The sequence below is a fragment of the Crocuta crocuta genome, unplaced genomic scaffold (assembly GCF_008692635.1).
Source record: "Crocuta crocuta isolate KB4526 unplaced genomic scaffold, BGI_CrCroc_1.0 scaffold25, whole genome shotgun sequence".
Lineage (NCBI taxonomy): Eukaryota > Metazoa > Chordata > Mammalia > Carnivora > Hyaenidae > Crocuta > Crocuta crocuta.
Window position 1 is genome coordinate 14,833,083 of NW_027532015.1, and position 16,604 is coordinate 14,849,686.

The 16,604-nt window shown below is 39.9% G+C and overlaps 1 protein-coding gene across 1 annotated transcript in view; it reads left to right on the plus strand.

Moving 5' to 3' along the window:
* The window catches only part of MAP7 (microtubule associated protein 7), a 144,361-nt gene that overhangs the window by 96,374 nt on the left and 31,383 nt on the right, over nucleotides 1-16,604 (plus strand). The window contains exons 4-6 of the mRNA XM_077776140.1: nucleotides 7,512-7,675; nucleotides 8,160-8,277; nucleotides 12,521-12,631. Coding sequence (XP_077632266.1) covers nucleotides 7,512-7,675; nucleotides 8,160-8,277; nucleotides 12,521-12,631 — 393 coding nt within the window. The remainder of the gene's footprint in view (nucleotides 1-7,511; nucleotides 7,676-8,159; nucleotides 8,278-12,520; nucleotides 12,632-16,604) is intronic.

Consider the following 16,604-nt stretch of genomic DNA (forward strand, 5'->3'; position numbering starts at 1 on the left):
TTGTGCCATGTTGTCATTTCTTTTTTTCTTTTTTAAGTTTATTTATTTATTTTTGAGGCAGGGGAGGGGCAGAGAGAGAATCCCAACTCATGAACCGTGAGATCATGCCCTGAGCCAAAACCGAGAGTCTGACACTTAACAACTGAGCCGCTAGGTGCCCCATTTTGTCATTTCTATAGCCCAGTGCATATTAACAGTGCCTGGCAGTGTTGGACTATTGATGTCTAGCCATCGTTGTTGAATGTTCAATGAGTGGTAAGTCCATGCATCTTAGTGTAAGTAGAGGTGAATGCAGCAAGTGTATGCAAATTAATTAAGGCATTACCAACCAATCAGATAATACCTTCCCTTATAATAGTTCAATGAAACAAGTCTTAGATTCTTATTCTTAACCATTTTCTCAGAGGAACAAAGATACAAAGGTCATCTATATAATAATTGTGCCTTAAAATTGTTTGTTTTTCAAGTTTGCTATAAGACTAATAGTCTTAGAATATGTTGACAGATTCCAGAGAGTACTTACAGAATGTTTCGCAGGCAAATAGTCTTCTGCACTTGGGGAGATACAGTGTTCCCCTTTTTGCAGATGATACAGATTAAGTTTGAAATCGACATGAATAGTGTCACATTCCCAACTGGGGCTTTCTGAGGTTCCATGATATGAAAGATGATCAGAGAATTGTATGATTGATTCATATAGCTCATGAAGAAAAATGTGAGCTTATAAAACCTATCATTCAGTTTATTCATAGTGGTTTTATAGCTAAGTTCAAAGCTGTACAAGAGATCTATCATACTGTAATATTGTTAGAAATCATTAAGACAGCATGGAAAAGATTTTGGGGAGCACTTGAGTAGCTCAGTAAGTGTTCGACTCTTGATTTTGGCTCAGGTCATGATCTCCTGGTTTGGGAGATCCCGCTCCCTGTTGGGCTCTGTGCTGACAGCGTCGAGCCTGCTTAGAGTTCTCTCTCTGCCTCTTTCTCTGTCTTTGTCTCTCTCTGTCTCCTCTCACTGTCTCTCAAAATGAGTAGACATTTAAAAAACAATAATAGAACATAAAAAAGCTTTTGACCTTCAATCATCAATTAACTTATATTTGAGTTTTTTTTCTGTAATTTCACTCAACTTCTTCCAGTCATAGCCTTTTTTTTTTTTTATGTTTATTTACTTTTTGAGAGAGGGATAGAGGGAGGGAGGGAGAGAGAGAGAGAGAATGAGAATGAGAGGGTAAGGGGCAGAGAGAGAGAGAGAGACAGAATCTGAAGCAGGCTCCAGGCTTTGAGCCTGACATGGGCCTGGAATCCATGAATCATGAGATCATGACCTTAGCCAAAGTTGGACGTTCAACTGACTGAGCCACCCAGGTGCCCCCCAGTCATACCTTTTTTACTTTGCCTTTTTTTTTTTTTAACCTCCCTAATCTCAGTGTGTTGTCAACACAGGGATAGCACTGTCTGTAAGAGCATGGTCAAGAGACAAATGATTATTTCAGCCTGGCTTGAATATTCATCTCAAAAATGTTGATGGGGGATTAGGATTAATTAGCAAACAACCAATAATGCTGTACCAATTAGAGTCAGAAACAAGGCTGCCCCTGATCTCATACTTCACTTTATTTCATTAGCACAGTCGTTGGTTTTGACAAGACTATACACACACACACACACACACACACAAAATATGTATGAATTTTGGGAAAGCAGTCTTACTAACCTAAATTGCTACTGGGTACAACTTTGACAGATCTGTGGCTACTCTTGGCATCTGGTCTCCTGAAGTTGTCACTTAATGAATGGAGTATACAAAAGCCCTTAAGGCTGTCAGGCAGGCTGTGAACAGCTAAGGGATCTGAATACACGTTAGTGGGAGGGCTGTGGACGTGAGCACATACCACAGCAGCTATATCATGAGTCAAGCTCAGGACTGGCAAGAATAAATGCTTGTTGCAGGATGCATTTGGTAACTCAGAGGCTGAAGCCCTAACATAAAACGAATGAATCATTGTGACTAAGCAGCCATTATTTGTTTCTCCCAAATTGACTTCGCCTTTGAGGCTGAAGATTAAAAGGTCTTAAAATCTAAGTGAGGGGTCTTGTAAAGAGATGGTGATAAAGGCTAAGAGTAACATGAGAAGATCAGAGTCTTCACAATGGATGACCAGCTTGCCCCCAACCTAGAGCAGGAGTTGAGTCCCTGGGAGGTGTTGCAAATCATGTCCTTCAACATAATGGCTCATTGTTGGCTTGTAGAGTCAGACAGTCCAGAGTTTGAATTCTAGTTCCACCTCTGACTTGTGAGACATCAGGCAGGTGACGTCACTTCTTTGTGTCTCAGACTTCTCATAATAAGGTTAATAGCAGTGTCTGCCTTCACTGAGTGGCTGTGAAGATAATGCCTGTAAATCGCTTGGTGTCAGCACAAAGTGAGCTACAGACATCTCACCAAGGGGGAAAGATGAGGCTGGCAGACCACGTGATTCCAGATACTGACTTAGATGCCTGGGATCGGAGAAGCCTCATGTTTCCCAGCTAGGGGAGAGAGTAAGGGTTGTTTGTGTCTTCTGGTCCAGCAAGATAGAGCTCAGTAAAGCTGCCAGGTGAGGAGGATGGCAACATTTTTTAAGGAGTCAAGTGGATTCGGGGTAAGGTAGTAACTAAAAAATTCCAAGGACAACCATTGATCTGTGTGCTTTAGCACAACCCCACTTACTTTAGCAGACGCTGAACACTCCCTTAAGCCTGGCCCTGAAGGTGGAAAGTCGTGAATAGTATTGAATTCTTCTATCAGAAGTCCTTAGGGGGCATCTGGGTGGCTCAGTCAGTTGAGCATCCGACTTTAGCCCAGGTAATGATCTCACCCACATCGGGCTCTGTGCTGACAGCTCAGAGCCTGGAGCCTGCTTCGGATTCTGTGTCTTCCTCTCACATAGTCCTTCCCCCACTCACCCCTGTCTGTCTGTCTGTCTGTCTCTCTCTCTCTCTCTCAAAAAATAAATAAACATTTAAAAAAAAAAGTCCTCATGGAGGAGGGCACTTGTTGGGATGAGCACTGGGTGTTATATGGAAACCAACTTGATAATAAACTATAAAAAAAAAAAAAAGTCCGTCAGCCCATATATAAGGAAGGCTCTTGGTCTTCCACAGGAATAAACTGCCATCCCAGCCCCTCAGTCCCATTTAGCCTTCTGCTGTGTGCTGGGAGGAAGGCAGAGGAGGAAGGCCCCTCAGGGGCTGGAGACCTAATTGTAATCACATACACCTCCTCAAAGATAAAAACTGAGTCCTGGGAGTTAATTGGAAAAGATCTTGGAGATCACTTTGTACATACCCTCTAATTGAGAAGTCAGATAGGTTGGCTGATTTTCCCAAGGTCATGCAGAATTAGTAGCAGAATCAAAGCCTGAACTCACATATTATATTAGCACTTGTCATTTTCTGATTCTTTGTGCTATTACTGGCTCTGCTGGTAACCGGTGTTAGAGTTACCGGTGCGTATCATTCCATGTCTTAACATGAAACGAGACTGCAGTTCTGTAGGTTTCAGAGATGAAGTGATAACATTGCTCTACTCTCTGAATGTCACAGGTTTCTTTTTGGTCATATGGTAGTGACACGTGTACTCACTCACACAGATGTAAGCCTGTTCAGAAGCACCAGGCTGTGGGGCGCCTGGGTGGCTCAGTCAGTTGAGCATCCGACTTCAGCTCAGGTCATGATCTCAAGGCTCGTTAGTTGGAGCCCCGCCTCAAGCTCTGTGCGGACAGCTCAGAGCCTGGAGCCTGCTTCAGATTCTGTGTCTCCCTCTCTCTGTTCCTGTTCCTCCCCTGCTCATGCTCGCTCTCTCCCTCCCTCCTTTCCTTTCTCTCTCTCTCTCTCTCTCTCAGAAATAAAACATTTTAAAAAAAAAGGTATCAAGTGGAAGATCCTGTATTTAGCCACAGTTAACACTGACAGAAGTGAGGCATTGGGAAGTAATGTAACTTGCCCAAGAGCACACAGTTATGGGTGAATGAATCAGGAAGCAGTTCCCAGTGAATCAGGAAGTAATTATTAAGACCTTCGGATATGTTCAAGTTGTGAAAAGCACTACGGTGAATGGGGAGATTGGGGGACAGCAAAGAAAACCTTTGCTACCTAGAAATCAGAATAGAAGAAATGCTGAAGTTTGTGGTAGTTGTCATAAGAGCAGCATTGACCCCCCCCCCCCAGAAGAGTTGAAGTTCCTGCAGAAGACCTTGAGGGCAGTGTCCCTCCAGATGCCATCTGTAGACCACTTGGGACCACCAGTCACCTGGGAGGCAGATTTCTGGACCCCATCCTAGAATTAATAAATCTGAATATGAGGGTTGGAACCAGGAATTTGCATTTTAACTAGTCTCCCCGCCCAACACTCACACACACACACACACACACACGCACACACACACGCACACACCCTTCCAGAGGTGATTCTGAACTACATTATAAGACCCCCATCGTAAAGGATGGGTCTGTTGGAATTAACAATGATGGCAGTTTTCTCAACAGGGCAACAACGGGAGCAGGAGATGGAAGAAGTGTAGGTTATATGGGAGGTGCCGTAAGGAAACAGGATTCATTAGAAGTAAGAGGCTCTTTTGGAAAGCAATGCAGATTAAGGCCACATAAGGATATTAAGGCTAAGTTTAGGTAGGATTTTAGAAATAAGTGGAGTTTCGATTTAATGAGAAAATAACCATGAATATTCATTAGCGAGAAAGCAGCCTGATGAAAAATGTGATTTAAGGAGAATGAACCTGTGAATTGATAAATTCTTACTTTACCAATTTATCTTGCCAGTTATAAAAAAATATTTTCTTAGTATTTCATAAGCATTTTTTCTTATTTTGTCTTTTGGTTTCTGGGATATCCTTACAGGAAAAGACATTGTAACATTCATACATGTCCTCAAAGAATCTGAAGTTTCCCTCAACATGGAGTATAAAAGTCAAAGACTGCCTAGTTTGAAAGCTAGGAGTTAAGAAATAGATGGGTCTTATATCCAGGTTTCAGGGTATAAAGCTATTTCTTTTTTCTCTCTGTGACTCTCATCCATTGTCAGTGGGAGTATAAATTGGTGTGACTTCCACAGAGGACAGTGTGAGAGTATCTATCAAAATTTTAAGTGTACATTCCCTTGGATTCAGCAATTCTACTTCTACATAGATATGCTCACGCCTCTACGGAGGTTATGAATATATGGTGTCACTCAAGGTCTGAATTGGTAAAATATTGGAAACAACTAAGAAAATCTATCAGTAAGTATTTGGTTATATAAAATAAGGCATGTTGGGGCACCTGGGTGGCTCAGTCGGTTAAGCATCCGACTCTTGGTTTTGACTCAGGTCATGATCTTACAGTTTTATGAGTTTGAGCCCTGGGTCGGGCTCTGTGCTGCCAGTGTGGACCCTGCTTGGGATCCTCTCCTTCCCACTCTTTCCACCCCTCCCCCACTCACATTGTCTCTCTCAAAATAAATAAACTTTAAAATATGTATACAAAAATAAAAGAAAGTATGTAGATAGTGAAATACTATATGGCCATTTAAAAGGTTGTTAGATTCATCTTTCATGTGTTGATGTGCAAAGATCTCTAAGATATATTTTCAGTGAAAAAAGCAAGATGCAGAGCACAGGGAGTGCCGTGCTACAGTTAATACCTGGATTTTTACTTTCTTCTACATTTGCAAGAAAGGGTAGAAGTGGAACGTAAGAGGGTCTAAGGTTAGGGGAAGAACTTCATTTCGCCTTTTAATATTTTGTATTGTTTAAAAACAGCTTTGACAAAAATCTGTCACTGGAAATCCACCTTTTTAAATGAACTATAATGTGTGGTATCATTGAAATCTGCTAGTAAGGTATTCAGGAAATCCAAAAGATATGTGCATGAGGGTGTGTGATCACAGTAAGTTCACCTTTAAAACAGTGTTAGAATTATGTTCCCCATCTGTTTCTTTCAACGTGTATTCTCATGGTGTTTATATTTATTCACTCATTTAGCAAATATTTATTGAACACATACTATGTGCTTTTACTCAAAGTATATTTTCAACTTGGGCCTGAGACTTTTCTTTAGAACCATCAACTTTTAAACTTGGAAAGAATCTTATAGGTCATTTCCACATCTTTTAGGCAAGAGAAAACTGAAATTCAAATGAACGTGTCTTAAGATCTCAGCACCCGTTAGTGGCAGGGCTGCTGGGAAAACTCAGTTCTGTCTGTCACCAGCCTGAGTGATGTCACTGGACAGACTTATCTTGGATCCTCCTTGTTCTTTCACATAAGTGAAGTCCATTCAGATTTCTTTCAGTAGATTTGTCTCCTCAAGTGAACCGCTTTTACAAAGGTATAATGTCAACAGAACTACAGAATCACTAACATTAAACATTTAGAGGAAACTGAAATGTGCTGAACTTTTTTTCTCTTAAAAAAATAACATTTTAACTTCTTTGCCATGCTCTAAATTTTGTTTGGACACTTTTACCTACTGTGTTAATAGATCATATTAAAGAGATGTTTATCACAGCTCAAGGAAGCGTCATACTAAAAAAAAAAAGTTTTGTTGGCTATGTATTCCCCTAAAATAAGGAAGGAAGGAACATGGATATGTAGCAGAGAAAAGAAGCATTCCATCACTGAACAATATTTTCTGAATTGCTTATTTCCATTCAGCCTGTGATAGTAAGTCTATTCTAACCAGAACGTGAGCTCCTCAGACACCAGATCTGCTCACTTAGTCTCTCACATCACTTAGCTGACTCAGTGTGATAAAGCTGTGAGGCACTTAATAGATCTTTTATCAACCATCAATTCAGGGGATTTTCTCCCAAATTCTTCTAATGCTTTCAGAGAACCAGTGCTTTGTCAAAACAAATGTAGTCACAGGCTTTTGATCTGGAGGATGATCACTTTTTTTTTTTAATTTTTTTAATGTTTTTATTTATATCTAGGAGAGAGAGAGAGAGACAGCGTGAGCAGGGGAGGGTCAGAGAGAGAGGGAGTCACAGACTGAAACAGGCTCCAGTCTCTGAGCTGGCAGTCAGCACAGAGCCCGACGCGGGGCTCGAACCCACGAACCGCGAGATCATGACCTAAGTGAAAGTCAGACGCTTAACCGACTAAGCCACCCAGGCGCCCCGATCACATTTTTTAAGAGAGAGACAGATGGTGCCATTGGTTTTGTCAATCATTGGAATTGAGACCAGAGCATGTGATGTATGCATTATTCTATTGTAATTATATACCAAACTAGACAACTGTAGGAGATTCCCAAAGAGAATTCAGTGCATCTTCTTTGACCTCATTGTCAGCATATTAAATTATGCTATAAATTAACGGTGGTACTTTTTCCTGAAAATGTAAGGAAAGCAAAGGCCAGGCTTGGTAAAGATAAAACCAAAGAACCCATATTTGTTCCATGGAGGCTGTTGAAACAGGCCTGCCTAGTTAGGTTTTAAACCTGCCTGTCTTTCCCTTGTTTTTCTTCCTCCAGCTGCGAGAGAAATCATCTGGTTAGAAAGGGAAGAGCGAGCCCGGCAGCACTATGAAAAGCACCTCGAAGAGCGGAAGAAGAAGCTGGAGGAGCAGAGGCTGAGGGAGGAGCGGAGGAGAGCTGCCGTGGAGGAAAAGCGGAGGCAGAGGCTGGAGGAAGACAAAGTAAGATGCCGCCCTGGGAAGTACATGGGAGGCTTGTCTGTTTCGGAAATGCAGCACATTTACTATGAAACCTTCCATGACGGTGCTGGGGTACATGGCAGAATTAAGTAATCAGCTTTATAGATAGTCACAGCTTCTAGGGAGATTGGGGTATGGAAGGTAGATACCAAATGGGGTGATTGTTACAGTTACTTCCCTAGAAACTTTAAAAGCCCAGGCAGGCGTCTGGTCTTAGAGCGATAACGTCTTTACGTTCAGTTCGTCTATATTAAAGTATTGAGATGCTTTGTCACCTGGGACTTGATGATTTCAGTAACTGTCCCAGGTTGATACTACTTCCACCCTAAGATAAAGTGTCAAAGTTAGGAAGTAGGAGTAACTAAGGTAACGATCTCAGTAGTACCTTCCCGCATCCTGCCTCAAGTTGAAGAAGCCTCAACCAACCAGGTTGAATCTAATCTTCCACTCCCCTGTTCCATTTGAGGAACGCCATGAAGCTGTTGTACGGCGTACAATGGAGAGGAGCCAGAAGCCAAAACAGAAGCATAACCGCTGGTCGTGGGGAGGCTCTCTGCATGGGAGCCCCAGCATCCACAGTGCAGGTAAACAAACAGTGATCACCTTCGGAATCACTGCTTTCTTCCTGGACAGTAAAAGGGCAGTTGCTTCTTTTTTTCTGAGTCTCTGTTTCCAAAACAAAAATCCTGCTGAAATAATTAAACTATACTGAAATGATGAGCCTATTGTTTGAGGATAAGAGGGTGATGGAGGTAAGAAGATAAGGTTCTCTGTCCCGTAACACAGGCTGCTTTTCTCTTTTGTTACACGGTTCCTTGAAGAGATAGAAATCTATGCAATGTTTCTTAGTAAACGTGCAGCTTCCACTCTACATTATTTTAAGTAATCCTTTACATTAAGTTGTCTGGATTACGGAACAAGTTCACCAGTTTTCTCTTACTCTCTAGAAGAATCCTAGCAGTATTGACTGATCAAAATCAATACTCTGAGCTTATGTATTCAGACCTTAAAGTGTGTGCATTTTTAATGCTCTGCCGGAGAAAGTGCAGGTTGTGAAACCAGATCCAGTGAATGTCTCAGCTATTCCCTTGTTCTTGAATAGACATAAAATCGTACTGGAATTTGGACATGGTGAAAGGCTTTATTTTTGTACTGTAAATTCAAGACACCTTGAGTTTTATATAGTGTGTCAGTTCTTTTTCATCTGTGTGAGTCTAAATAACATTTTTTTTTTTAATTTACTTTGAAAAATCATTGTCTTACATTCTGTCCCCAGGTGGTTTTGTTGAATCCTCATTCACCTTTCTCGATTTAGCAGGCCTGGACCACCACTCCACAACTCTCAGTGGTACTAGAAAATCTGGTACAGACATCCCCATGGGTGTTGATTGCCTGACCCGTAGCTAGCTCCTCGGACCTGGGGCCAGTTCATCGCTAGCTGAGCCGTCACCACTTTAGTCATAATGCATGCTTACTGTCCCATTGCATAGACCTAGATCTGGGCATAGCACAGTGTTTTCTGAAGTGTGATAATAGAACTCCGGTGACTTGAAGGTGTTGAAATAATGTAACTACATGTGATATGTTTACTTTCTCTTTAAGTGATCATTTTGGATAAAAACTTTAAAAAGTGTTTTTTAATTAATCAATTACCTGGGATCAGAGTACATCCAGTTTGCACTCCCCACCTCTCCGTCCCTGTCACTGCTGATGTTTCCACTGTTCCTCTTCACCTAAATAACTCTGGATTTTTGTTTGCTCTCTTCTTTCATTCCTAACCTTTAGTGGATCTTCTAGAACCCCTTTGTTTTAAAAATTCTGAAAGTGAATTATCACAGCTTTTCTATGACGTTAAACCATACTTGAAAGCACTTTTTTTTTCTTGGCCCTTAATGACCCAGTGGCCCATGGTGGGCATGTGACAAATCTCTACTTGCAAGGATCATTTATATGTGATATTTTATCCGGAGGGCAATTGTATATAAATGTTCCATACAGAAAAGCTGTCATAGTATATATTTTTATAACCTTACTTATTTTTCTTTTACTTGCCTTCGTGTTTTACTTGTGCACCGCAGAAGTACATACACTCTGTTACATATTTTCAAATATTTTTAAGGGGAAATACGGTCACTTGGCTTTAATTCTTGCTTCCACACTCAGAGTTTAATGTATGACCTTCATTTCTGCCACTCAGAGTAAGAGATACTGGTATTGTATTTGTTAGCTCTTGGATAAAATCCATTTTTATAAGGGCTGTGAATTACAGAAAATTGCCGCTATGCTAGAGCAGAGAAGTTTGAAAATGACTTGAATTTGCCAGAATCCCCAAAGGTTGGAATGATCTGCTGTAATTTAGGAGTGCTGACCTGGTCTTACTCATATACAACAATGCCTCACTCAGGATGGGCACTCAGTCAGTGTTTGCTGATCAAAACCAGATCCTAGAAATTAAATTTAATCCAGATTAAATCAATATGTTGCCTTACTGCTCACACATCAGTTAGCTCTGGTATGTAAAATTTTTTTAAGTTTTTATTTATTTATTTGTTTTAAGAGAGACAGAGACAGCACAAGTGGGAAGGAGCAGAGAGGGAGAGAGAGAGAGAGAGAGGAGAGGGCATCCCAAGCAGGCTCTGTGCTGTTAGCACAGAGCCCAATGTGGGGCTCAGTCTCACAGAGCATGAGATTCCGACCTGAGCCGAGACTGAGTCAGATGATTAACTGACTAAGCCACCCAGGCACCCCAAAATTGATTCTTAATAAATCCTTTCATAAATTTATATTTTGTTCAGGGAGAAAAATGATTAAAAATTCCTATTAAGTAAGGTAATAAATACATATTACACCCCCATAATTTTAACCATGCAGAGTAGGCCTTCATGTAGACACAATGTCCTTCAACTAAAGCTTAACAGATAAAACAATATCAGAAAATGTATTGCTGTCAATCACTTAAAAATGACTTTGATTATCCTTCTTTAAGCCCCTGGATCTTACATTTCATCATTTAGATGTTTCTTTTGGTATTTTATCCTAAATCTTTAGGATTGCCCTAAGAGCCTATCAGTTAAGTGCAAATTTACGTCACAGAAATGATGTTTGGGTTTGTTTGTGTTACAATGAAGTTGCTCCAACCACACAAATGTGTCCCAGTAGAGATAGGAATGTCTGATGTTGGGGGAAGAATTGTTTATCTGTACACTATAAACAGTGGCCAAAATGGTTATTCTGTGGAGGGAAGTTTACTGTAAAGTTTTGACTACCAGTGTTAGTGGTACCCAGTGGGAACTGGGTTTTAAAGGCATCTACCTAAAAAATATTTTTGTTTGGTTTTGGTTTTAGAAGAAGCTAATAATAGAAAACAAAATAAAATAGAGCAACACCTTTTTAACTTTGGCTATCATAGGTCGGAACACCTACTTGCTCCCCTAAATAAATACAGTGAGATTTTTAGGCTTCTGTTCTGTGCACTTTTATTCAGGGAACGTTATTTATTCCAATGAGCATAGTTATAACTTGGTTCCATTGTACAGAAAACAAACCAACAGAGGGGATTTTTGCCTATTTTACATGGCTGTTATTCTCTTCTGATTTGACTTTTAAGAATTACTCTAAAATTACTGACCTACAGGATGAACAGAATAAACTTAAAGAGAAAGAATTCCAGTTTTCTTTATATATTGATGTCAGTTTTGTTGGGCAAGTTTATAGGCTGATTCTACATTTGTAAACTGCACCAGACTCCGTGTTACAGGCACAGAGGTGTGGTTATTCATAGACTTTTTATTTATTTATTTATTTACTTATTTAATTTTTTAAAAATTTATTTCTGAGAGAGAGAGAGAGACAGCATGAGCAGGGGAGGGTCAGAGAGAGAGTGAGACACAGAATCTGAAACAGGTTCCAGGCTCTGAGCTGGCACACAGAGCCTGATGCGGGGCTCAAACCCCGAACCATGAGTTCATGACCTGAGCCGAAGTTGGACGCTTAACCGACTGAGCCATCCAGGTGTCCCAATTTGTAGACTTTTTAAAAAGCAGTGCTATAGCAGCCATCCTTTCCACACCCAGAATATTTCTTTTCTTTTTTTTTTTTTAAGTTTATGTATTTTGTGAGAGAGAGAGAGAGAGAGAGAGCACGCAGGGGAGGGGCACAGAGAGAAAGGGAGAGAGAGAATTCCAGACAGGCTCCACAGTGTCAGCATGGAGCCCAGTGCCAGGCTCTGACTCCTGAACCGTGAAATCATGACCTGAGCCGAAATCAAGTCAGACACTTAACTGACTGAACCAACCAGGCGCCCCTTTCTTTCTTTTTAATCTGTTTTTCTGTAATGAACTATAATGCCCTTGTGACTCTACAAGCAGAGGTATCAACAAATGCACAGAACCTGGTATTCCTTTTTTTTTCTAGTGTTTGCATTCTGTTTTGCCAGCCCTCTTACTACCCCCTTGTCCCGGTTTGGGAAAATTCTGAGAGCATTCACTTTCACAGTCCTGTCTCTGTTTTACAGTCTGCCTCCGCTAGTTTAGTTCCCTCACCAGCCTGCCTTTGTTCCTCCTCTGTCTGTTGTACTATAACAATATGCTTGATTTTCCTGGCTGACAAACTGGTGTGCTAAGTATTTATTTTATCCTCTGAGAAAAAGAATTTTATTTCTAGCCTTTAAGTTACCCTTGAGACATCCACTTAGAAAACTGTGCTGTTACGTAAGATCTAGTGATAGAGCTGAAAGCATCCAATCCTAGTTTTTCCTTCCATCAGTGAACTAGGAAACTGCAATCCTGCATGCTGGCTGTCAATTAGCATTATCTCCATTTGTTTTAGATCCAGACAGGAGGTCAGTTTCCACCATGAATCTTTCGAAACATGTTGATCCCGTCATTAGCAAGCGGCTCTCCTCTTCATCTGCAACTTTACTAAATTCTCCAGATAGAGGTACAGTCAAAAAGGAAAACCAAAAAAAAGTGTTCTGTTATTTACTTAATGCTTCTTTTTTTTTTTTTTCTGGATGTTTACAGCTAAAATCAGCATCTGAAGTTGCTTTCCCTACGTTTCTTAAATAGGAAGAACAAAACTTCAGAATAAAAAAGCAATAAACGGCTGAGCAGCATTTCCCTTGCGACAAGAACCTTGGTCATTTTAGAACTTGGCCGAATGGTTGCATTTAGCAGTGATGAAAGCGGTGCTTCTCAACTTTTTAGTAAATGAGTTTACAGCTCCAGAAATCACCCACTTATCCACCAACATGCAAATAACCTTTGTTATGAACACTTACTTCAATCATATTGTCTTTGACTTTTCATCTGTACTTTGGGAATTCCAAGCTTTGACTTTTAAAAAAATCTTCTTAAATGACTCATGTTGGTAGATTTCATTTTACTATTTGATTTCTCATTTAACCAAACCTTACTGCATTTCTTGTGTGTGTGTGATTGATTTTTGGTGTCCATTCATTTTGCTCTTAAGGGATTTGGCCTAACTTCAAGAATATCGTCATTGAAGTTTCCTAAAATTTTTAATAATCATATTCCTCCAATTAATGTTTTAATTTGAACTTTTGAGTCTTATTCATCCCATGGATTTACAGTACATGAATTTTGAGTTATTGATGAAATTAAAGTTTTATTTTGCATATTTATATATCATAGAAGGAAAAATCAAGTTTTTAAGATAAGCTCTGGTTTTACAGAACTAAGATTTTAAATTAGAAAACCAAAGAATTGTTGTGCAACATAAAAACATATACTCTTTAAAAGTAACAAGTTGTGGTTGTTTTGAATGTTTTATTAAGAAACTGGGAAACGTTCAGTCTTTAAAAAGAATGCAATGTGTGCATGTTCTGTGTGTATGTGTTTTCATATATTTGTATTGTATAAAAGTTGTGTCATTGTAATGTACAATATTATACCTGTTGATGTTATTTTATAACTAATAACTAATCTCTTAAAGCAGTAACTGTTTGAATAACTTCCTGTGCTTGCCTTTTAACCTAAACCATTCCTCTTTTTTTATTTTGCTCAACTATTAACTAAATGATAATTGGTAAATGATGGTGATTATCTAATCATTGATATTAGACATGTAGTCAAATTAGGGGCCCTTTTATATGTTAGAGAAAAGTATTAAGAACTAAAACTCCTAAAAGTATTATGAACTGAAAATAAATAGGCTTTATTTTCAAACCCATTCCCTTAGTATAAAATATAGCATGTGAATGCTATTCTTAAAATTGTCTATTCATCTTTTCTTGGGATTTGGTCTCTTACTCAGCACTTTAATATCATACTTTTGTGAACCTATGTCTAAGACAAACTGCAGTTGGGATTTTATGGTACTTTGAAGTCAAACCATGCTTAGTGCTTCCTACAGTTTCACAGCTGAAATTGGGGTAGACAAGTGATAAACCAAACAATGTATCCTACCACACTTATGTGGGATGACAAGGATCTTTCAACTAGCAACAAGATGTTTTATAGATTCTGCATGATAGTATGTGATTGGATTTTTAAAAATTTTTAATGTTTATTTATTTTTGAGAGAGAGCACGAGTGAGTGCAAGCACAGTTGGGAGAGGGGCAGAGAGAGAGAGGAACAGAGGATCGGAACTAAGCTCTATGCTGACAGCAGAGAGCCCGATGCAGGGCTTGAACTCAGGAACCGTGAGATCATGACCTGAGCCAAAGTCGGATGCTTAACCAGCTGAGTCACCCAGGTGCCCCTGATTGGGTATTCTTTTTTTTTTTTTTAAATGTTTTATTTATTTCTAGGAGAGAGAGAGAGACAGCGTGAGCAGGGGAGGGTCAGAGAGAGAGGGAGTCACAGACTGAAACAGGCTCCAGGCTGTGAGCTGGCAGTCAGCACAGAGCCCAACGTGGGGCTCGAACCCACCAACCACGAGATCATGACCTAAGCGAAAGTCGGACGCTTAACTGACTAAGCCACCCAGGCGCCCCCTTGATTGGGTATTCTTAATAGGATCTTAAGACTAGAAAAGTTTTGTTGTATGGTTCATCTGTTCCAGTTGGGGTAACAGAGTCCCTGAGGTGACAGACAGAGATCCGATAAAGTATCCTATAGACTAATTGTTGGAGAGAATGCCTAGAAGAGATCACCAGCTCCTAAACCATGTTGTTGCTCTGCTGCATCTTCTGTTCTTGCCCTCATGGGTGCCCTTCCTTAGATCAACTCTGACTGTATGTGTGCTTTTTGAGGTGAAGTATAGATCAAGGAAGATTTAATAGCCAGTTCATAGCTAGGGCCAGGAAACTGCCCCTTGAATTATGGGGAGCCTATCAAATTGAATCCTAAGCTGAATTTAGCATAATCAGAGGGAGAGCACTAAATTTGGGAGTTCTGCCTCTCTGGCCCCTTGTCAGAATTGTGAACCAGTTCCTGAGTCTAATAGGCAAGGTCAGGGTCGGCCAGGAAAGAGGATTCAGTTCATCCAGGAGCTCCCATATGGTCCAGGAAACAGTTTTTTTTTTTTGTTTTGTTTTGTTTTAAGTTAGACAAACCGTCAGTAGGACAGTGAGGAGCCAAGGCCTTTTAATGAGAATAGATATTCTTCTGAATTTGAACTTCTCTAATTTAAAATTTAAGTAATTTTGTTAATGTTCTTTTCTGCTATTTTTAAAAGTTGGTGTCATGCTTTATTATCAAATTAGGAAGCATTCTTACCCAGTTGTCAAATTATTAAATTAGAGGCTTTTGCGGACAAATCTAGTAAAGGGAATGTACCATTACTAGATGGTCTGAGCTTCCTCAGCCCTATAGCACTGGGCTTAAAGCTGATATTTAAGTTGAGCTTCTGGTGCTATCAGGATTCAGCTGGAATGCTCTACTGGTTATTAAAAATACTGAAATACTTCCTTACTTGGTGTAACTACCACTTTCTCAAGCTGTGCTTCCCCGGGTCCTCTAGAGGGAATGCATGGCATCCATTAGACCTGGGCCTGTGCCCTACCTGTTTTTAAGTATTTTGATTATCACACTTGATTATAGTATCATACAGATTGATAAAATGACCTGAGTTAAAAGAAACCTCTACTTACCAAAGATTTTTTTAAATTGCTGCAATAGAGGGAATTTTACCACTGGAAATTTTTGCATTAAAAGTGTGTTTCTTCATATTCTTAAGCTACCTACTTAACCAGTTTTTTTTTCTTCAGAGAAGAATAGGGAGTTTCAAAAAAGCAAGAAGTGAAGTTGTTTGATTACAATTAGTCCATACACTTTTTCCCTAGAATCTAGATCACTGGAAGCAGCGGTAGACCTAAAGCTGAATCCTGCCCACAGGCATCTTCTGTTTGACTTGAGTAGGGTTTTTTGTTCTTTAAGTTGAATTCATTGCCATCATCCGGAATATCTCACATAACATTTAGGTTTCCTACTTCTAATGAAATATCAGGATGTGGCAACACTTGCTGAATTTTACATGGCACTCATCTGAAACTCAACAGTGATTTCCTGCTTAATCGAAGAAGGTGGGAGTGCAAATACCTCTAATGTTCATGTGCCTCCCCTGGTCCATTATAGGTGGTCTATTATAGGAATTGTCAGTATCTCAGTGTTAAGTGCTTAAGTAAGATCAATACTGTAGAGTTGTTTCATAAGAATTAATACCTCTCCCAACATCTTAAAATCAGGCCCTGCTAGATAGGGGGTTAGGGGGGTAGCCAATAAACTAACTCCTGTCCTAACCTTTATTAAAAAGTTGTCTTATGGAAGACATCTATCTCTGTCTCGTTCAGAGCACAGTAATGAAAGCGGAAGAAGTGGAAACATGTTTCTTCTGGCAAAAGCTTTCATTCACGGTGTCAGAGCTATAAAACAAATGTCTTCAGATTTGCTTTAAACACAAGTCAGAGAAGGTTTTTAATCTTCCATTTGAGGTGGATTCTTCGGTTGA